Genomic DNA, 23621 nt, shown 5'->3' with positions numbered 1-23621 from the left:
AATCCAAAAATGACCTCCCATTTTCCCCCATCACATACAGTTTTTTGCAATATATGAGGGGTTTACATTACAAATGCATATGAGTGAGATAAAAAATATCACAAATAGTTGACATGGGAGTTTAAAAAATGAACTTTAAGCTCATCTTGCATCCTTGGGCTTTAAACGCAGCCCACATACATTGTACAATGGTTTTGTAGAGAGGGTCTTTAGTATTCCCCAAAACTTGTGCACTACATCCTTGAAAGAGTCCCACGCTTCTTTTTCTTTTTCACCCATTGTTACTGAAAGAGGGGATCAGATAAAAGTTTTCATATGTCAGGGCCAGTAAAAAGTCCCTCTTTCAACTTGGCTTCAGACAGTTTTAGGAACTTGGAACAGAGATATATGAAACATTCCCCATCTTTAGCCAGTGATTAAACAAACTGCTTCAAAAGCCCTAATTTAAGGTGAAGAGGTGGTAATAAAATCTTTTCAGGTGGAACCAAAGTAGTATTAATGACATTTTTTTCAACGGGGGTTAAGGCACCTTGCAGTGGCCAGTCAGTTTTTGTCCAATAGAGGTCTTTGGCTTGACTGTCCCACAAGCATAGGAAGCAGGGATATTTTGTATAACCAGCCTGCTGGCCCAACAATATGGTTAGTATTTTGAAGTCTCCACAAACCATTTAGCGATGTTCTTGATAGTTTATTTTCTTAAGAATCACAGCCAAATCGTTATAGTTTTCTTTCAAATGCACTGAGTGGCCTATAGGAAGTGATGCACATGTATTCCCATTATGCAGCAAGACTGCTTTGAGGCTTGTTTTGGATGAATCATTGAATAGGTGCCACTCAGATGGATTGTATTCTAGCACTTCATGAGCCCTTGAACATCATTACAAAAAATGAGAATTCTCTCTTTGAAGAAAAACTAAGTGAATTCCTTCTCTCAGTATCTGTACCAAGCAAATGATGTTCCAGGTGACAGCAGGTTGCTATTGTTAAACTCCAGAGAACATGTCTAAACATGCTCAACCCAGTCAGTAAGATTCCTCACCTTTCATTACAAACAAAATAAACCTGTTAGGACATGATCAGCTGAGCTTTCTCACACTGCCAAACCCACCCACCCTTCTCTCATTTTCTCTTTTTATTATTTTTGAGTATCAGTCTTATAAATATTAAATGAAAGTAAGAAATCATCATTGGATATGATTTTTAGAATGAAAAATAGGATATCAGCTTTCAGGTTAAAGGAAAATTTCAAGCTTAACTAAAATAACTAAACTAAAAACATGAGTTTTGCAAAAAAGTTAGACGTGATAGCATTTTTTTAGTGTTTTTCCAGGTTTCAGTGAGTAAAAATCTATAAGAAACAGTAAGAAAATCCTATGCAGATTTTTTGGTTGCAGACCTGTGGATAATTGAGGTGTCATCAGAAAATGATCTTAGCATAAATCAAGTGTTTAGGTCAAAGCTATTTGTTTAGTAATATTTGGGGATTTCTTCTTTAATTATTAATGTCACAAAAATCCTAAAATCCTGCAGTTTTCATATTGAGCACTTAGCCTAATAATATTCTGATGCTTCCTGTTCTGAGAGAAAACTTTTCAGTAGTCATCTCATTATCATCACAGGCTGATGGCTGATACCTGAACCACCTGCTTCTTTGGGTCACATGCTTCCATTCCTTTGCTTCTACAGGTACACTGGACATTTCTTTTCCTTCAACATTTTGTAGATTTTTTTCTGCTCAATCAAGGAAATCCTCACAGTCCTTCAGGGTAGGGCTTATAAATTTAATCCCCCCCCCCAAATCCTGAAAAATCAGGGTAGGGCTTATTTTTGGGGAAAGGTGGTGTATATATAAATAACATAGGATCCACCATTATCAATAAGTGAAGGTTACAGTTCACCTTGTCCCACTCCTTGCACAATTACCTCCATGTAGGTTACAGAACATGTCAATAGCACTCTCACAGAAAAGTCAATGGGTCCCTTCTAGAGATGAGCGAGTGTACTCTCTAAGGCAAATTACTTGAGCGAGTATTGCCATTTTCGAGTACATGCCCGCTCATGCCAAAAGATTCAGGGGCCACAGATCAGCTCTTTTCCAGGCCAGTGATTTCTGCAGTAAGCAGAAAGCTCCATCCCCACTGCGGTGGCCAGGCTTGGTATTGCAGGCAAAATTCCCTTTTATTTCAGTGGGAACTTGTCATGCCATACCAAGTCTGGCCACTAAAGTAAGAACCGAGCTCTCAGCTTCCTTCAAAATCCAGTTCGGTACATGATTGTGAACAGCTGATCAGCAGGAGTCCTAGCCAATGGACCTCAGCCAATCTACTATTCATGACCTATACTGAGGAGGTCCCGAGCAGCAGACCTCCACTAATCTACTAATGATAACTTCTCCTGAGGATAGGCCATCAATACTTTACAACTGGAAAACCCTTTAAATATTTGCATTGAGTTATCCTTTAACATCATTTCTTAGACTTAAAGTAAGCTGAAATTCTGAAACAGATCCATCATTCCTACAAGCTGGGACACTGATGAGCTGAAGTGTTGAAGTGTTCTTTGAAGTCTCCTGTGATACCACACACTATTTTTGGAAAGCGCATGATTACTGAGTATTATAATTAGAACTAAAGAATGATTATCCTCACCGTAATGACTCTTCAAAATGAATCAACAACTACATAGCTAGCTACTTCATATGCCAATAAATGCTTATTACTTTAGATGGATATTAAATCAAGGCATCTGGATAATGCATGGAACAACTTGATTTAATGAAGAGATTTAATATTATCTTGTCCCATATGTCTTACTTGGATTGCTGCATGAAATGCCATACCACACACAGATGACATTGGTATGGGAATTATCTGTATATAAGAGCATTAATGGTCTGTTAACTGTAGAAATATGCAGATAATGATTTACTATGGAAGATGGGCTTTAAGTAAACTTCTGTGCCACATTGTAAGGTTAATCTTGTTATGAACTCAATAGAACAGCTTCTGCTGGCATTATAAAAAAATAATATTTATTCAAGAGTTTCAAGCCTCTAAATTCAGTGTATCCACAGTTCACCTGAAAAGTTTTATATTATGTTCATTCCAAATATGTTTATTACATTCATTATACTTCAAAGATATTCTGAATGCTCATTATGTTCATGAGTAGGCTTTGTCCTCTTAAATAGGTATGTCCTCATCCTCATACTGATCTAATTGATTATGTGAAATTAATTATCATTGACATTCCAGAATCCATAATAGGTTATCCTCACCACTAGTGATGATCAAACTTTTGAAAAGTTTGGTTCGGCCAGTGCTCTAAAGTTTTGCAGAAAGCTTTGTTTGGTTTGCATTAGTTTGAACTGAACCAGAAGTTCACTAAAACCCCTAAAACTGGTGTATAACTCTATCTAAGATTAATAGAAGCTCTGTATAATACTCAAACCAAGCTTTTAGGAAAGTTCTACCTAAAACAGGGTTCTACTGATTCAGTTCCCTCAACACTACTTACTCACTTCCCAGTCTTCAAAAACGTTCTCAATCAAGGAATGGTCATATAATAGTATTATAATTATATGATTTGAATTAAAAAAGGGCAAAAATTTGCTCTCCCAAACATTGGTGTCCAATTGTCACTTTCCATTTCACTCTTGTAAAGCTCTTCCACTGAAGGGAATCTCTAAAGATTCAGGAATATTTTGGGCGGCATTAGCCCTGGACCAACCACATTGCATTGACAACCTTCATATCCAATCACTATGCTTATAACTATTACGTCTACTGTGCAAATTATGTTTGTCAGTGTACGGTATCAACCACTACATCATTAGAAGCTATATTATGTTCCTATAGGTTCTCTCTCATAGAAGTGGCATCAATAATGTTTCTTTGTGAACACCGAATAAGATAATCTAGAGGTATTCAGAAGTCTCTAGGAAAGAAACTATGGGGCGGAACCCAATACAGGTTGGTGTGTATATTCATAGGGTATGGGGTTTAGATTCCTTGAAGAAAAAACAGTACCAAATGTTGCCACCAGGGGAATATGTGTGGCTGTACCTTAAGGGCTCATGTCCACGGGCAAAATGAGATTTAATATCCGCAGCGGATCTCCCGCGCACGGATCCGCACCCCATAGGGATGCATTGACCACCCGCGGGTAGATAAATACCCGCGGATCGTCAATAAAAGTGATTTTAAAAAAAATGGAGCATGAAAAAATCTGGACCATGCTCCATTTTCATGCGGGTCTCCCGCGGGGACGGCTCCCGCGGGCTTCTATTGAAGCCTATGGAAGCCGTCCGGATCCGCGGGAGACCTAAAATAGGAATTTAAAGCATTTACTCACCCGCAGCGGGCCGCGAAGCTCTGCTCTTCCTCACGGCCGCATCTCCCTTGCTTCGGCTCGGCGGATGTGCCCGGCGCATGCGCGCGGCACGTCGACGACGTGCCGGCGACGTGCCGCCGGCGTCAGGAATTCATCCGCCGGCCGAAAATGAAGATCCGGCCGTGAGGAAGAGCAGAGCTTCGCCGCCCGCTACGGATAGGTAAATGCTTTTAAATTGCTATTTTCAACGCTCATGTCCGCGGGGCAGGAGGGACCCGCTGCAGATTCTACATGTAGAATCTGCAGCGGATCTGATTTTCCCCGTGGACATGAGGCCTAAGGGCTCATGTCCACGGGCAAAATATGATTTAAGATCCGCAGCGGATCTCCCGCATGCGGATCCGCATCCCATAGGGATGCATTGACCACCCGCGGGTAGATAAATACCCGCGGATGGTCAATAAAAGGGATTTTAAAAAAAATGGAGCATGAAAAAATCTGGACCATGCTCCATTTTCGTGCGGGTCTCCCGCGGGGACGGCTCCCGCGGGCTTCTATTGAAGCCTATGGAAGCCGTCCGGATCCGCGGGAGACCTAAAATAGGAATTTAAAAGTATTTACCCATCCGGAGCGGACCGGGAAGGTCTTCTCTTCCTCACGGCCGCATCTTTCTTGCTTCGGCTCGGCGGATGTGCCCGGCGCATGCGCGCGGCACGTCGACGACGTGCCGGCGACGTGCCGCCGGCGTGACGAATTCATCTGCCGGCCGAAAATGAAGATCCGGCCGTGAGGAACAGCTGACCTTCCCCGCCCGCGCCGGATAGGTAAATGCTTTTAAATTCTTATTTTCAGCGCTCATGTCCGCGGGGCAGGAGGGATCCGCTGCAGATTGATCTTATTTTCCCCGTGGACATGAGGCCTAATAGTATGAAGTATATAATGCACCTGGATACTGTAGAACTGTTATTCAGATTGTTACAGTACGACTGCAGTGTTATGACTCTTACATTGCCGGAACGTGTCTTGCTGATTAAACTTTTCAGTGAGGAGGTAACAAATACATCAAACATATGCAAGTAGCACACTTTGAACTATACCTATTGTTTTTTTTCCCATATGACAAATCACTGAGTAATAATCCAGTCCCAAATCACAATGGATGGTTCTTAGCCATTAATTCTATTCTAACAGTGCCAACAATCGGCAAGATTTTGTACTATTTTCTTTTCTTTGAGAAATCTGATCACCCTCCCCCCACCACTGCACCATTCAGTATACACACCAATGTTTATACTGGGTTCTGCCACATATTGATTTGCTATAGACCTCTGAATACTTTGGTTTAATTATGATCACCATGTATCTAGCCTTTAAGACAAAGGATGGCAGTCATTAGAAAAAGTCATAGATGAAGATGTAAGCAATAAGTAATGAATTGTTTGTCTTGACATTTGCATAAAAGGAAGCTTTTGATTCTGATTGGCTATATGATGTTGGGGTAAAGATTTTGTCTTTTATATTCTCTACTCCTCAACAAATCTCGCCTAGAGATAGACCAAAAGCAATGTAATGGTGCCCATACACATTCCATTGCTGTTGATCAAATGCTATTTTTCTCTTGACTCTACTACACACATCAACACTCAGTTAGGCATTGATGTGTTTTTCATAGGCAAAGGGGATAAAGCTACAACCAAACCCCTCTTGTGGTGGCTTATCTTCAAAAAGAACAAAAAGACCAGGGATTGAAATTCAACATGCCTGATTGTTCTTTTTTCCCACAATGTTTGTGATGGAAAAGTCATGAGGTCCCCATGCACATAAGATAGTTTGCTAGTACTGCCGAAATTGGCAGGTTCGGATGACTTTTGCCTAATGTATAGGGGTCTTAAATTACATAGTTGGTAATTGATAGAGATGAGCGAGCATACTCGTCCGAGCTTGATGCTCGTTCGAGTATTAGGGTGCTCGAGATGCTCGTTACTCGAGACGAGCACCACGCGGTACTCGTCTCCATTAAACGAGCACTGACCATTGAATTCAATGGAGCCGGCAATACAGCCAGCTCCATTGAAAGCAATGGCCTGCCGGCGAGCGCGGGATGAATTGTCGGGAAGGGCTTAAATATATAAGCCCTTCCCTGCAATTCATCCAGAAATGTGTAAAAAAAAAAAATATATATATATACTCACCTTGTCCCGGCAGAACGATGTTAGCCCATTGAATTCAATGGAGCCGGCAATACAGCCGGCTCCATTAAAAGCAATGGGCTGCCGGCGATCAGGGGATGAATTGTCGGGAAGGGGTTAAATATATAAGCCCTTCCCTGCAATTCATCCAGAAATGTGTAAAAAAAAAATATATATATATACTCACCTGGTCCCGGCAGACGGAGTTCAGCGTGGCCAGCGGCAGTCCTCCTGAACTGCTCTGAACAGCTGTGAGTAGTATTCAGCAGCCGGGGATTTTAAATCCCCGCCTGCTGAATGAGCTGCCTCTAATTGGTCACAGCCTGACCAATCAGAGGCAGATTCCACTCACACACCCTTTCATGAATTTATGAATGGGTGTGTGACTGCTGCCTCTGTTTGGCTCAGCTGGACCAATCAGATGAGAGGGCTTAATAGTGGGACCTGGGAACTTGAGATGCAGCCCAACATGTAGCCCCTCGTCTGCCCTATCCGTTGCTGTGTCGTTCCCATCACTTTCTTGAATTTCCCAGGTTTTCACAAATAAAAACCTTAGCGAGCATTGGCGATATACAAAAATGCTCGGGTCGCCCATTGACTTCAATGGGGTTTGTTACTCTAAACGAACTCTCGAGCATCACTGAAAGTTCGACTCGAGTAACGAGCACCCGAGCATTTTGGTGCTCGCTCATCTCTAGTAATTGACTATCTCATCGAATCATAAAAATGGTGTGTACCAAATTAGATAACCTCTTGCCTCTGAGGGCATCCTATATCAGCTGCAGTGTATAAGCAAAATATGATAAAGGCACCTAATACAGTTATTAGATATCTACACCACTCAGTGTTAACAGTGTTTGGTACTTCCAGATAGAGCTCTTGATTTTACATTACATACTTTCCAATTAAATATATGTGCCATATCTGTCTGAATGGGGATAATATCTTTAAAGTAGACGTTCTGGTAATTTCAAGTTTTCCAAGTACTGTAATGAGTTTTTATTTATGATAAACTCATATTTTTTTGAGAAGATATGATGTCTATTGACACAAAGATCAGCGTCTGTCTCTTTATTACATAATGATAAATCTACTATTTTTAGTGGATGTCTTCATCAATAAACCATTATCTTAACCATAATACTGTACATACATTTTGCTATTGCTTTGTTATCCTATCTTTGGTTTACTTGTACAGTCATTCTTGAAAGACTATAGGCTTCCATACAAACAAGACAAAATTTGTCTGGGACCGGCCAACTGTCGAATATGTATGTGGGCCTCCCAACTTTCTCTCGACAGATGATGTGGGGAAAGAAGGATCAAGCAGGCTTAATTTCAATGCCTGATTCTTTTGTTCTGCCTGGATCTAAGTCACAGCTAGAGTTGTCTGGCAATGGCTTTCTCCACTGTCTCGATGGGAAACAGATAAATGCACAGCCGAACCAAGCATTCAAGGGGAGTCAGGAGAAATATAGTACTAGTAGCAAATAGACACCTAAACAAGAATCAAAAGTTATATTTATTTACATATGTTAATACTGAGTGGGTCCTCTTTTGACCCTAATGATATTGGCATACTTTCTACTAGTGTTTGGTACACTTTAGCTGGTATTTCTCTCCATGCATCCAACAAACATTTGGCAAGTTCTCTCAGAAGAACATGGACACTGTTAATATTTCTAGACCCAATATTCCAGTTCGTCCCAAAGATGTTCAGTAGGGTTTAGGTCGGGACCCTGTGCAGCTGGTCCAATAGTTGAACATCCATATCCTCAAACCAATATAAAACAGCGTTGGATTTGTAACAAGGTGCATTGTCTTGTTGGAAGTATTGCTGACCACTTCCAGAGTATTGTCACATTGTTGGAAGCACAAAATTTTCTAGAATGTCACAGTACACCTCCATGTTCATGGTTCTTGCCATTACAACCAATAGATCAAGAGTATGCCGCCTAAAACATCCTTAGACCATAACGGAACCCCCACCTTACTTGTCACAACATACTCAAAAAAATGCGTTCCCTATACATCTTCAACACTTAAGTATTCCCATCTGACTTCAAGATGGAGAAGTTTGATACATCACTCTATAGAATGTTCTTCCATTGCTCAACTGTCCAATGATGATTCTCTGTGCACCATTGTAGACAGGCCAATGAATTGTATTTCAGGATGAATGGCTTGTGTAGAGCAGAATAACTTACATATCCAATAGCATGCACTTCCCATCAAAACTATGGCTGACACCTCCAAGGATCTGCATCCTATGTAGCATGGTTTAGTACACATGACATACTAATAGGACACAACTAATTCTACGATAGGGGTGTAAAAAAAACTTTTGGTAGGATAGTGTATCTGTCAACTAAATGCTATTGAATGTGTATGGGCACCCTAAGACCCTTACTATAAACCTATCACAAAGTAAGAAGGATAATCCCGCCCAAGATACCTCAATTTTGTTTGACACTTACATTCTACAGAATATATTCTTTAAACTTCTGCCAGAAACATTTTCCAATTTGGAGTATATATAGTATTTCAGCTAGTTCTTCATCAAGCTCGTGGCTTGTAGAGCTAGACTAACCCCCAATGTGCTACCAAAGACTTTCTTGTTGCTTATTTAGTCGCTTTGTTTTGATTTAGTACCTTTTTCTAAAGTGGAACTAGACATAATTCATCCACACCATAATTTACTCCGCTCACTTTTGAAAGGATTGGCAATATGAAAGAACATGGACTATTTTGGAACATAATGAAAAATGTCCCTTGCGGGTGTAAAATAATCACATTGCTGAATAACATTAATGCTTTCCAAATACCAGAATATATTAACGACAGCAAGAATTTGCTGAGCAACATCTTTAAATCTAGCAAAGGCTCATATTTTTAATTTTCAATACTTCTGCTCCAAACCGGAGGATCTTGCTCAATATTTTGCAGGAAAGAAATTATATAATATTTTATTCTGACACAGTTAATAGATTAAATGTTCAATTTTAGAAAAAAAAAAAGTACAAAACTCTCCTGTGCCTGTCAAATTGCCTGCCGATGCTTTCCCTTAATTTAAATCACTTTCTATCAGCAGCTGCCCGCTACCATATAAGCTCTATCACCTCAGGCAAAATACATGACAAATTCTTTTTCCGGCATTAAAATCTCATTGGTGAAATGTAATGGCTGAAAATATTGCAAGTGGGCCTTTTTTTCAGTGTATAACATATGCGAGCTCCAACTTTTTGACTTGGTTTAATCGTTTTGCAAATCATTTTCTCTTCTTCCTATTTTACATACCTGTCGCCTTTGAAAAAATAGGTCTTTCCGACATCTTCCCACCAAACAGCAGTGTCTATCCCATGAGGTGGAATGCCATGTCCTAAATAGATCAAGTCGTGAGGATAACCGGGTTGTAATGCTGTGTCTTTAAATACCCAATATTTGTTACCTATGAAATAAAAACACAACACAATAAAGAATTTTATACAGATCTGTTTAACCAAACCTAGATTCAGACGTTTACTATTTACGTTACAGTAACAGGAAGAATTGGAAGTACAAGAAGCACAAGAATTTCTTGGAAAAGAACAATCGGCACACTGGGGTTCATGGTGAATCTGATGACAGTTCTTCAAGTGTAGACAACAGCAGCTCTGCTAATTATTATTGGATATCCCCTGTGGCTTGAGGGGTTATGTATTGCAATTTAGGCAATTTCTTAATATATCCTCTAAATCAGTCATCTCCAACCAGTAGCTCGCTAGTTATTGCAAAAAGTCAACTCCCAACATGGCTGTCATGGCATGCTGCGAATCATAATTTTGTAGAAGTTTCCCTTTAAAAGGCATTTCTTTTATACAAGTATTAAAGGGGTTGTCCCGCGAAACAAAGTTGGGGTATACACTTCTGTATGGCCATATTAATGCACTTTGTAATGTACATTGTGCATTAATTATGAGCCATACAGAAGTTATTCACTTACCTGTTCCGTTGCTAGCGTCCTCGTCTCCATGGTGCCGTCTAATTTTCAGCGTCTAATCGCCCGATTAGACGCGCTTGCGCAGTCCGGTCTTCTCCGTGTTGAATGGGGCTGCTCGTGCTGGAGAGCTGCTCCTCGTAGCTCCGCCCCGTCACGTGTGCCGATTCCAGCCAATCAGGAGGCTGGAATCGGCAATGGACCGCACAGAAGACCTGCGGTCCACCGAGGGTGAAGATCCCGGCGGCCATCTTCGCAAGGTAAGTAAGAAGTCACCGGAGCGCGGGGATTTGGGTAAGTACTATCCGGTTTTTTTTTCAACACATGCATCGGGTTTGTCTCGCGCCGAATGGGGGGGCTATTGAAAAAAAAAAAACCCGTTTCGGCGCGGGACAACCCCTTTAATGAACATTGCAAAAATTCTTATCTCTCTGAGGCTGGGCTAACACTAACTGTATGTGTGAGTTCTCCGGAGAGGCTCGGATGGACTCGCATCGGACAGCAGACAGACACCTGTACAATTCACATGGACACGGTGCACAGACATGCACTAGCGTGTCCTATTTTTCAGATAGGAATAGGACATGCGATGAGTTTTTTATGTGGACAAGTAGTGTGCGTAGAAAAAAAAATTGTAAATCTGCATAGCCCCATAGGCTGTAATGGAACTGTGCGCTGCCCGTGAGTTAACACAGACAGCACATGGCCCCAAATATGCTAGAAGAAGAAAAAACAAGAGAAAGGAAAAAGAAGAAAGAAGTAAAATGACGGAAAAAGAAGGAAACTAAGAAGAATGCTAAATTGTTTTTCCTTTTCTTTTTTTGCTTCTTTTTTAGAGATGAGCGAGCATACTTGGTAAGGCGATATACTCAAGAGAGCATCGCCTTTTTCGTGTACCTGCCGGATCGTCCCTAAAGATTCGGGGGGCCGCGGGGGTGAGCAGGGGGTTGCAGAGGGGATCGGGAGGGAGAGAGAGGGATCTCTCTCACTCTCCTCCCCGCTCCCCCTCGCTGCCCCGTGCCGCCCCTGACCCCTGCGGCCCCCCCCCCCCCCTTTTTCCTTCTTTTATCTTCATTTTTTTCTTTTTTTTATTTTTGCTTCTTCTTTTTCCTCCCTGTTTTCCTTCGTTGTCTTTCCCCTTCTTTGGAAACTCGCCAAATGTAGGAAAAAGAAGCATAAACAATTTAGCAGATTCACCCAAGACAAACTGCCCAAAGTTTGGGTTTGCATTGAATCGAACCTTGAGCAAAGTTTGACCCCACACATGGGTCTAGTCTGGTTCAGTAAGCACTAATAAACAGATAATAAATTGTTTCAGTTGAAAGAAACTCTAGCTACATCACTGCTCAAGCTAATCCATCACTACACAACGCTATGTAGGCAGCAAACATTTCCGAACTCACAATGGGAGCTGAACTTGACTAAGGAATATTCATTGACAGACAAAACGAAAATGTTCCCATCTTGGTGACAACCATTGTATCCAAATATTGTATTTTATCCCGAGCTATTTACAAACCTTCAACTTGGCAACATCCATAACATGTAATGCATTTCTTTACTTGTCACAAACGATTGCAGTGTAATGAGTCCTAGCAAACACAATGTGCCAAACGTTGCGCGTGACACCGAAATGTGAAACGTAAGTCCTTGTATTTCCTCCAAAATAGATTATTTTTTACATAGCCTTCCATTCATAATACTGGTACTAATACATATACATTTTCTTCTGCAAATGAAAAGCTACATGATGATATGTTATACACTTCTACAATACTTTACCAAGAAAGTGGAGGGGAAAATGGAATATAGGCAATTGCCCTGATGGCTGAGTTGTTTGAAATTGCAGCTTTCATAGTGCTTTTCCTTTCGGCTGCCATGCTTAAAGAACAGACATACAGACTGCGGCTTTGAAATTTTCCAATTTAACTCAATTCAGTTAGCCAATACAGATATCACTAGCAGTTCAATTTTCTTCTTAGATTAGAGGTCTATTGTATGCCGGTTGATGTTTTTGTGATACACATTTGCTTCTGGCATTGACTGGATGAAAGAAACAAGTTAGAAGCCGATAGTTTGGTAGGCAGAGAAGTCACTTGAACGTGCTGTGCTGGGCCATGCAAGCAGGAAAACATATAGTATATACTCTTGTCATCTGGAATTTGACTAATTAGTAAGAAGCGGTGCGCCAAGAGAGGCAGATCTATAACCGCCATGGTTAACCTGACATGAAATGAATCACTACATCATTTGGTATTGGTCTAAATAGAAATCATTTGGGGTAATAAAGAGAACTAATTTAATGAGCCTTGAATTAGTTAGAAACTTTATGGCTGTTGTCTCTGAAAGGACAGAACGTATCGAATTGTCTAGCTCAAGTATCGCACTCTAACCTTTGTCCATTTTTAACCCTTTCCTGCTGCAGCTCTTTTTGTTTTTTGTTTTTTTTTTATTTAATTTGAGTTTTCCTCCCCACAAAAAAAAAAAGATAACTTTTTTATTTTTTCTGGCAGGATGGCTACATGAGGGCTCGTTTGTTTGTGGGACGAGTTAGAGTTATCAATAGTAACATTTAATGTTCATCATTTCAAAGTGGGTTGAAATGCAAAAAAAACACAATTTCACCATTATTTGGCTCGGTTTGTTTTTACGTGGTTCATGTATGCTATTTTTCTTCACTGGATTAGTACGAGTGCAGCAATATCAAATTTATATAGCTTTTCTTTTGCTGTACTGCTCAAAAAAATACTTTAAAAACAATTATTTTCTATCATTATCTTTTGACTCTCATAACTTTTTTATTATTACATCCATGCAGCTGTGTGAGGGTTTTTTTTTTGTGGGGCAAAACATAGTCTTCATTGGTACTATTTTAGGGCTCGGTAAGATGAGCATTTTTTATGTGTGTTCAAAGAGAGCACTTCTAAAAGAACCAATGGGTTCCTATTAGAGATGAGCGAGCACCCAAATGCTCGGGTCCTCGTTATTCGAGTCAAGCTTTTCGTAAAATTCGAGAGCTCTGCTCGAGTAATGAACCCCATTGACTACAATGGGAGACTCGAGCATTTTTGTATGTGGAATGCAGGGTCCTGATCATTTTTTTTCCCCCCTTGGTTCGTCTCTCGCTCTCTCTCTCTCTCCCCCTCCCTCTCCCTCTCCTCCCCTTACCCTTCCTGCCAGACCAAAAATTTTGGAATGACGCGCTGCGTCGCGGCGGGGAGGGGCCAAAACAGGAACGTCACAGCGGGGAGGAGCCAAAAGCTGGGGCGCGGTCGAACACGATTTGATGCTCGTTTGTGTAACGAGCACCATCGAGTACACTAATACTCGAACGAGCATCAAGCTTGCCAGAGTACGTTCGCTCAACTCTAGTTCCTTTAGAAGCGCTCGCATGAGAGAAATCACATTTTAAATGTCCCACTGTAATCTCTTGAGGGTTCCGTTAATGACAGAGCCATATTGAGGGGGATTTGGCTGTCAATAAGCTTGCGCTGGTCGGACACCCTGTTCAGGTATTGCCAAACAGAGAGTGGAACAGTGTCTAAGGTAGTGTTGGAGCCTGAGATAAAAGGGACATCATGAGTGTATTCTGTAAGCTGCATTTCTAATAGACTGTATTGACAGTAGTGGAGTGTTAACTCAAGAGAAAATGGGTTTTTATATTATGTGTTCCTGTATTTATGTGAAATGGTGCCAATATTGATATTGTTCATAAGATATTAATGATACTACAGATTGTTCACAAGGTTTTTCTATTCCTACATTTAGTTAGTAGTAGATAGTGCTTAAATACTCGAAGATAAAAATTCAATTGCTGAATCATTATTATTCTATTTTTCATTTTGATGTCTGTGTTCTTTAGTAAAAAATGTACACTTTGGTTTCTCCATCTGCTGCATCGTATCCTGAACCCTGAATTGCTACACCTCCACCTGCTACACAGGCATTCTATTAAGCCACAGTCATAGCTTAATAGGCAAGAATACGTGGCATCCATGGCGGCCTTCACAAGGTTCCAGGCTGCCATGACAACTGAACAGCCACCGATGATCTTGTTACAGCAAGCTTTTCAGATGACAGAGGGAGCCCCCCTCTCATTGTTGGGCATTTTAAATGCCATTGGCAGAAGCCCAACAGCTGTTTTGGGGGACATTATCAGGATAAAGTTTCAGCCTCTTGGTATAAACAGGAATGCTCCCATCTACTGACAACAAGTTAAGGAGCTGAAAATTCTGAGGAACTGCAACATTATTTTAGAAATTTACAAAAATGTATATTATAAAAGCAAAACATTTATTTTACATGAAATTGGAGCCTTCCTTTAACAAGCTTGGAGTACTAAGCATCCCTTATTTTGTTAGCAACTGCAAGAACACTGCTCTGATTCTACAATGTACTAGGGCTTATGCATGCCTGCCTGGAGTTTGCTAACGTGAATGTTGTCTACACTTGCCAAGTACAGCAGTATGTAATTTGGAAAGCTGAGATGAACAGGAGAATGAATTTTATTTCACAAGTGAGCAGATTTCATAAATAGAGCAATCTGCTTAATAAGTCTGATTCCGTGTGAGCAGAGTCTGTCTAGATGCAGGGAATCATGAGATGGGCTGTGGACATTCCTAGCTAAGGGTTCAGGCAAACGGGGGGATAGTGTACCGGGTCGGAGATGGGTAGGGTTGGCAGGCTGGCTTTTTATATGGGTGATTCAGGGCTGTGCTTTCTTTTTCGTTCAAGAGCTTCCGGGCTCTTATGTAGGGCTTTAGAAAGACTCAGCCTGCAGTACCAATTCCAGCCACAGTGCAGTGTGAGGAGCTGTGAGCTTCCTGCAGCAAAATAGCTAGAATTGAGACAATCTCTTTAAGCAGTAAAACATAGTGGGAGATGTGGATGGGTGGACCTGTGGAAGAAGCCTGTTCCACTTTGAAACATAAAGCTGTATTTCCATGGTTCAATGCAGTTTTAAATCTATCAGGTAGAGTGGTGGCCCTGTGCCGGCACGGAGTCCTTCCCTCGTCTCTGCATTAGTGTCTGACAATTGGTGATTTGAGCAGCCAAATGGAAAAGCAGGCAGAGGCCATATACTACACAGGTTTTCCAAGGACTGTGCCTCACAAAGCCAATGGAGGTGAGTAGCACTATTGTGGAGATTTGATTATAACTGAGTCTGCCCATGAGCCATTGTTTCTGCTTTTTTGCCAGCAGAAATAGGCAGGAAAGATATGGTGTTATGATGGTTATTGAGGACTAATGTGGTCAAAATTTATTGGCAATGGTGGGTTTGGGTCCACTGGGGTGAGAAGAAGACATTTAAATTATCATGTGTCAGACCCACTGTTTGGGTGCTCTCGAGATGGAGTTTATGGCTGGGGCAGGTTGACTTGTTTCGATGAGGTAACTTCATAATGGCCTCATTTCCCACTATGAGGTTTGCAATTTAAATATGTTACCGCTGTGCATTATTGTATCTGATTAGTTATTAGTATTATCTATAGCACCAGTGTTTCTTGTGGCCACTTACTAATCTAATGTATAGTGAAAGGGATTAGAGTTAGTCAAAATATTTCCGTGCAAATAGTAAGCGATTGCCATCATTTGCAATTTTGCTGAACAGGTCAAACACCTATGAATAAGAAAACGTCAGTAAATGTTCAAAATAGCAATACCGATACTGCAACATTTGAACCTGTGAACATTCCGAAGGGATACAAGCAGTGTATCTGGTGGCGCGATGCACCACTTACTAATATACACTGTAAGGACTTGGAGTTGGTACAAATTTTGCCATACAAATAGTAAGCCATTGCCATTATTTACAATTTTCCAGAACATTGCAAATGGTGATTTACGAACTACAGCTGCTCACTGAGGAGACATGTTCACTTGTAGCTTTCGCATATCTACTGCACAAGATTTACAAACTGCAGCTGGTGGTGAAGGTAAAAGGTTGCTTGTCGCTGTGTCATGTAAGCTGTATTAGCTTCACAGAGGCGTTGAAACTTCTGTTGTGACATGTTTGCACAACAGCGACAGTTAGTTTCAACACTGGACAATGATTCACGATTAGATGAATGCTCAACTGGTGTTGGCGGCATTAGCACTTGAGGTTACAGGATATAACATTCAGGAGATGTGAAGATAGTGGTGAAGGACAAAGCTTCAAAGCTGTTGGTCAATATGCACCAACTATGTATGTGTACATTGTGAGGTGTAATTTATTGGAGTCTCCACACAGGTGTCCAGCTGTGTCACAACCAGCTACAAACAGCCAGACTGAGCACTGCTGTATCCATAGCAACTGAGACCATAGGGGTTTCCTGTCAGCACACGACAGCTGTCCAGCTCTGCAGGTTTTTAATAACATAAAGGACCTGCAATGACGTCACCATCATGTGTACAGGGGCGGAGCTCAAAGACTATGTGACTGATCACATGACGGTGACATCATCACAGGTCCTGTGAGCATATGGCTGCTGTCAGGCTCTGTGTTTTATATATGCTTTAGGACCTTCTATGACATAACTGTCATGTGATCAGTGGGTGGAGCATGTGAAGCACTCACACACACTCACGGAAAAGTGATCCTTTTTCACTTTCATGCTATCCTATGTGATTGAATTTGTAATTTCAATAAAGGGGCTTCTGTGGCCATTTAACCTACAGCATGCTGTGTAGTATCGTTATTTGTTCTGTGGAGTATCAGCAGTCCCCTAGTCATGTTTGACATAAACCTCACTTTTCATATTCTCGATCCAGGAGTGTAATCCAATTTATAATAATATCAGTATAATGTATTTATTTAGATCAGCGCTCTACAAATGTCTCAGGCTTAAAACCAGCTAAGACAAGTTAATGTACATTTAGTAAGAATGAAAATTTGTCAAATCTATATCTGGCCATTAAATAACTTGCAGTTTTCACTTTTTTTTTTTAATTTGCAGGCTGCATCTCCACATCTCAGTTTTCCCTGAGCCAATGGGTGGAGACTAGCTGTTATGATCTCTCCCATACACTTTACATATAGAGAAGAGAAGATCCTGCTCCCCTAGCGCTGTCTCTCATATACAAAGGAGTAGCAGCATGGAAGACATTATGCAACAGTACTAAGCAGTGTAGATGTGATTCCAGTGCGAGACAGTAAAACACTCACTATTGGTACAGCATTTGTGTGTGTCTCTTTCTGCTTTCCTCACACTTGGCTCCTCTTCGCCTCCCCACTAAATAGACATCTATGGGCAGTAGGTCACTTAGGTGTCAGTGATCTGTTAGTCCATCTTGTCTACTAAGACAGATTTTAACAGATTTTCTGAGTGAGTGAACAATCATGAGGAAGTAGCAAAGGAAAGGATTAATGGAGAAAGAGCCATTTTCTCTGATAAGATATAGAACAATTATATTATATATTTGCTTGTACTATTGCTTTATGTAAAGTTTGTTTAAAGCTCAGTAACCATTTAAATTAAGAAAAAAATGGATAATTGCAATGTAAAATAATGCTAAAAATGACAGTATTACAGTCCAATTCTATGTTATGTGATCATGAGCCTTGGAGTAGAAATAGTTTTAAGACACATAGTCACCACTACTAGAAAACAATAGTATCTGCAGATGTACAATTGTAGAAAGTCAATACAGATATGAACCCAGGACCGCAGCGCTTAAGGCAACAGTGTTAAACATTGAACCACAATATTTCAGGAGGACATCACCACCCTAGTTTTAGGGCTCAGAGACAGAGTTCAATACTAGTTTTTAGGGGGTTTTATGGACTTCCAGTTCGGTTCAAACTATGAGGGTGAGCCAAAAATTATCTGCCCCCAGTTATAATAAAACGTCTGTTTGGTCCCCTGAAAGAAGCCCTAAGAGGACAAAGACTCACGTCTGATAAAGAGATGAAGACAGTAGTGCATTTGTGGCTTGCAGCTCAGCCTAAAACATTTTTCATGAGGGACTATGAAGGCTTGTTGACAGATGGACAAAGTGTATCGAAAAGCAGTGAGATTATGTCAAAAAATAACGTATTTGTCTTTTTTGAAAGTTGATTAAAATAAGTTCTACAGCCAGAGCACAGATAATTTTTGACTCACCCTCGTAATTTGGACCAATCCTAGCTTTTTTATGGGATTTGGTGAACCAGTTCACTCATCTCTAATGGTGTTAAATGAAATGTGTCTCACCTTTAAAGAAGACAAAGTTTCCCTCACTATTTTCATAGACAGCATCGATACTTGGTGGCAGTCCTCTCCAGAAGACACTTATCTGCATAGGATAACCATCCATTACTTTATTTTTTCTAACTCTCCAGAACCATTGATCCTGTAAAAGTAGAGATTCACAAAGTTAATTAGATCAATTCAGAAACTACTAATTCATTTATACTTGTACCACACCAAACCTATGCATAAAAATCAAAGCAAAATAATCAGTATATGAACACTCATGTTCACTGTATATCTACCAACGACATTGACCTACTGCCAGGTGCACATGCTTGCCATCATGTCAATGCCGCAGATAAAGACCTGCAACTTTGATCGTAATGTCTAAGGTATTAAATAGAGATGAGCGAACGTACTCGTCCAAGCTTGATACTCGTTCGAGTATTAGCGTGTTCGAGATGCTCGTTACTCGAGGCGAGCACCACGCGGTGTTCGGGTTACTTTCACTTTCATCTCTGAGACGTTAGCGCGCTTTTCTGGCCAATAGAAAGACATGGAAGGCATTACAACTTCCCCCTGCGACGTTCAAGCCCTATACCACCCCTCTGCAGTGAGTGGCTGGCGAGATCAGGTGTCACCCGAGTATATAAATCACCCCCTCCCGCGGCTCGCCACAGATGCATTCTGACATAGCTCAGGGAAAGTGCTGCTGATGCTGGAGCTGCTATAGGGAGAGTGTTAGGAGTGATTTTAGGCTTCAAGAACCCCAATGGTCCTTCTTAGGGCCACATCTGACCGTGTGCAGTACTGTTGAGGCTGCTTTTTGCAGTGTTGCACTTTTTTTTTTTTTTTTTTTTTGGATATCGGCCGTGCAGAGCATTGCGTCCTCAGTCTGCAGTAATTTTACATAGTATAGGGCCAGTAGTGCTGAGGCAGGGACAGTGAAAAACGTGAAAGACATATACTGTCTATATAGGCAGTGGGCTTTTCCAAAAAAATTTGGCCCCAAAAAATCTATTTGGGCTGCCTGTGACCGTCCTGACTTTACTGCGTCTCTGCTGGGGGTAGTATTCCTAATTAATACGCAGCCAGCTAAGTGTTACAGCGGGCTTGCGCAAAATTCTTTCCTGGCTCTGCTGTGCGTTCCGTAAGCGAAGTCAGCCTCCAACCACAGGCCAATAAGCGGCACATTTAATTACAGCGTTCTGTTTCTGCACTACTGGTAATACACCATGCTGACGGGTAGGGGTAGGCCTAGAGGACGAGGACGCGGGCGAGGACGCGGAGGCCCAAGTCAGGGTGTGGGCACAGGCCGAGCTCCTGATCCAGGTGTATCGCAGCCGACTGCTGCGGGATTAGGAGAAAGGCACGTTTCTGGCGTCCCCACATTCATCTCACAATTAATGGGTCCACGCGGTAGACCTTTATTAGAAAATGAGCAGTGTGAGCAGGTTCTGTCGTGGATGGCAGAAAGTGCATCCAGCAATCTATCGACCACCCAGAGTTCTGCGCCGTCCACTGCTGCAACTCTGAATCCTCTGGCTGCTGCTCCTCCTTCCTCCCAGCCTCCTCACTCCGTTACAATGACACGTTCTGAGGAGCAGGCAGACTCCCAGGAACTGTTCTCGGGCCCCTGCCCAGAATGGGCAGCAATGGTTCCTCTCCCACCGGAGGAGTTTGTCATGACCGATGCCCAACCTTTGGAAAGTTCCCGGGGTCCGGGGGATGAGGCTGGGGACTTCCGGCAACTGTCTCAAGAACTTTCAGTGGGCGAGGAGGACGATGACGATGAGACACAGTTGTCTATCACTCAGGTAGTAGTAATTGGAGTAAGTCCGAGGGAGGAGCGCACAGACGATTCGGAGGAAGAGCAGCAGGACGATGAGGTGACTGACCCCACCTGGTTTGCTAAGCCTACTGAGAACAGGTCTTCAGAGGGGGAGGCAAGTGCAGCAGCAGGGCAGGTTGGAAGAGCCAGTGCGGTGGCCAGGGGTAGAGGCAGGGCCAGACCGAATAATCCACCAACTGTTTCCCAAAGCGCCCCCTCGCGCCATGCCACCCTGCAGAGGCCAAGGTGCTCAAAGGTGTGGTAGTTTTTCACTGAGAGTGCAGACGACCGACGAACTGTGGTGTGCAAGGATCAGCGCCAAGATCAGCCGTGCAGCCACCACCACCAGCCTCACCACCACCAGCATGCGCAGACATATGATGGCCAAGCACCCCACAAGGTGGGACGAAGGCGGTTCACCGCCTCCGGTTTGCATCACTGCCTCTCCCCCTGTGCCCCAACCTGCCACTGAGATCCAACCCCCCACTCAGGACACAGGCACTACCGTCTCCCGGCCTGCACCCACACCCTCACCTCCGCTGTCCTCGGCCCCATCCAGCAATGTCTCTCAGCGCAGCGTGCAGCCGTCGCTAGCGCAACTGTTTGAGCGCAAGCGCAAGTACGCCGCCATGCACCCGCACGCTCAAGCGCTAAACGTGCACATAGCCAAATTGATCAGCCTGGAGATGCTGCCGTATAGGCCTGTGGAAACGGAGGCTTTCAAAAACATGATGGCGGCGGCGGCCCCGCGCTACTCGGTTCCCAGTCGCCACTACTTTTCCCGATGTGTCGTCCCAGCCCTGCACGACCACGTCTCCCACAACATTGTACGCACCCTCACCAACGCGGTTACTGCGAAGGTCCACTTAACAACGGACACGTGGACAAGCACAGGCAGGGCCACTATATCTCCTTGACGGCACATTGGGTGAATTTAGTGGAGGCTGGGACAGAGTCAGAGCCTGGGACCGCTCACGTCCTACCCACCCCCAGAATTGCGGGCCCCAGCTCGGTGGTGGTATCTGCGGCGGTGTATGCTTCCTCCACTAAACCACCCTCCTCCTCCTACGCAACCTCTGTCTCGCAATCAAGATGTGTCAGCAGCAGCACGTCGCCAGCAGTCGGTGTCGCGCGGCGTGGCAGCACAGCGGTGGGCAAGCGTCAGCAGGCCATGCTGAAACTACTCAGCTTAGGAGAGAAGAGGCACACGGCCCACGAACTGCTGCAGGGTCTGACAGAGCAGACCGACCGCTGGCTTGCGCCGCTGAGCCTCCAACCGGGCATGGTCGTGTGTGACAACGGCCGTAACCTGGTGGCGGCTCTGCAGCTCGGCAGCCTCACACACGTGCCATGCCTGGCCCACGTCTTTAATTTGGTGGTTCAGCGCTTTCTGAAAAGCTACCCACACTTGTCAGACCTGCTCGGAAAGGTGCGCCGGCTCTGTGCACATTTCCGCAAGTCCCACACGGACGCTGCCACCCTGCGCACCCTGCAACATCGGTTTAATCTGCCAGTGCACCGACTGCTGTGCAACGTGCCCACACGGTGGAACTCTACGCTCCACATGTTGGCCAGGCTCTAGAGCTATAGTGGAATACCAACTCCAACATGGGCGGCGCAGTGGGGGTCAGCCTCCGCAATTCTTTACAGAAGAGTGGGCCTGGTTGACAGACATCTGCCAGGTCCTTGGAAACTTTGAGGAGTCTACCCAGATGGTGAGCGGCGATGCTGCAATCATTAGCGTCACCATTCCTCTGCTATGCCTCTTGAGAAGTTCCCTGCAAAGCATAAAGGCAGACGCTTTGCGCTCGGAAACGGAGGCGGGGGAAGACAGTATGTCGCTGGATAGTCAGAGCACCCTCCTGTCTATATCTCAGCGCGTTGAGGAGGAGGAGGAGGTGGAGGAGCATGAGGAGGAGGGGGAAGAGACAGCTTGGCCCACTTCTGAGGGTACCCATGCTGCTTGCCTGTCATCCTTTCAGCATGTATGGCCTGAGGAGGAGGAGGAGGATCCTGAAAGTGATCTTCCTAGTGAGGACAGCTATGTGTTGCGTACAGGTACCCTGGCACACATGGCTGACTTCATGTTAGGATGCCTTTCTCGTGACCCTCGCGTTACACGCATTCTGGCCACTACGGATTACTGGGTGTACACACTGCTCGACCCACGGTATAAGGAGAACCTTTCCACTCTCATACCCGAAGAGGAAAGGGGTTCGAGAGTGATGCTATACCACAGGACCCTGGTGGACAAGCTGATGGTAAAATTCCCATCCGACAGCGCTAGTGGCAGAAGGCGCAGTTCCGAGGGCCAGGTAGCAGGGGAGGCGCGGAGATCAGGCAGCATGTACAGCACAGGCAGGGGAACACTCTCTAAGGCCTTTGACAGCTTTCTGGCTCCCCAGCAAGACTGTGTCACCGCTCCCCAGTCAAGGCTGAGTCGGCGGGAGCACTGTAAAAGGATGGCGAGGGAGTACGTAGCCGATCGCACGACCGTCCTCCGTGACGCCTCTGCCCCCTACAACTACTGGGTGTCGAAGCTGGACACGTGGCCTGAACTCGCGCTGTATGCCCTGGAGGTGCTTGCTTGTCCTGCGGCTAGCGTCTTGTCAGAGAGGGTGTTTAGTGCGGCTGGGGGAATCATCACGGATAAGTGTACCCGCCTGTCAACCGACAGTGCCGACAGGCTTACACTCATAAAGATGAACAAAGCCTGGATTTCCCCAGATTTTTCTTTTCCACCAGCAGACAGCAGCGATACCTAAACAATACGTAGGCTGCACCCGCGGATGGAAGCATCGTTCTCTATCACCATCAAAAACGGGGACCTTTTAGCTTCATCAATCTGTGTATTATATTCATCCTCCTCCTCCTGCTCCTCCTCCTGAAACCTCACGTAATCACGCCGAACGGGCAATTTTTCTTAGGCCCACAAGGCTTAGTCATATAATTTTTGTAAACAATTTTTATACGTTTCAATGCTCATTAAAGCGTTGAAACTTGCACCTGAACCAATTTTTATTTTAACTGGGCTGCCTCCAGGCCTAGTTACAAATTAAGCCACATTAACCAAAGCGATTAATGGGTTTCACCTGCCCTCTTGGTTGGGCATGGGCAATTTTTCTGACGTACATTAGTAC

General features: G+C 43.5%; 1 protein-coding gene across 2 annotated transcripts in view; it reads right to left on the bottom strand.

Moving 5' to 3' along the window:
• Positions 1–23621, bottom strand: part of MMP16 (matrix metallopeptidase 16) — a 203411-nt gene that overhangs the window by 9592 nt on the left and 170198 nt on the right. For both annotated transcript variants that reach the window (XM_066578443.1, XM_066578445.1), the window contains 2 exons: positions 18672–18810; positions 9819–9969 (listed from right to left, as the gene is read on the bottom strand). In XM_066578443.1, the coding sequence (XP_066434540.1) occupies positions 9819–9969; positions 18672–18810 (290 nt within the window). The remainder of the gene's footprint in view (positions 1–9818; positions 9970–18671; positions 18811–23621) is intronic.

This window comes from Eleutherodactylus coqui, chromosome 9, assembly GCF_035609145.1.
Source record: "Eleutherodactylus coqui strain aEleCoq1 chromosome 9, aEleCoq1.hap1, whole genome shotgun sequence".
Classification (NCBI taxonomy): domain Eukaryota; kingdom Metazoa; phylum Chordata; class Amphibia; order Anura; family Eleutherodactylidae; genus Eleutherodactylus; species Eleutherodactylus coqui.
This window is presented reverse-complemented; position numbering and strand designations above follow the sequence as displayed.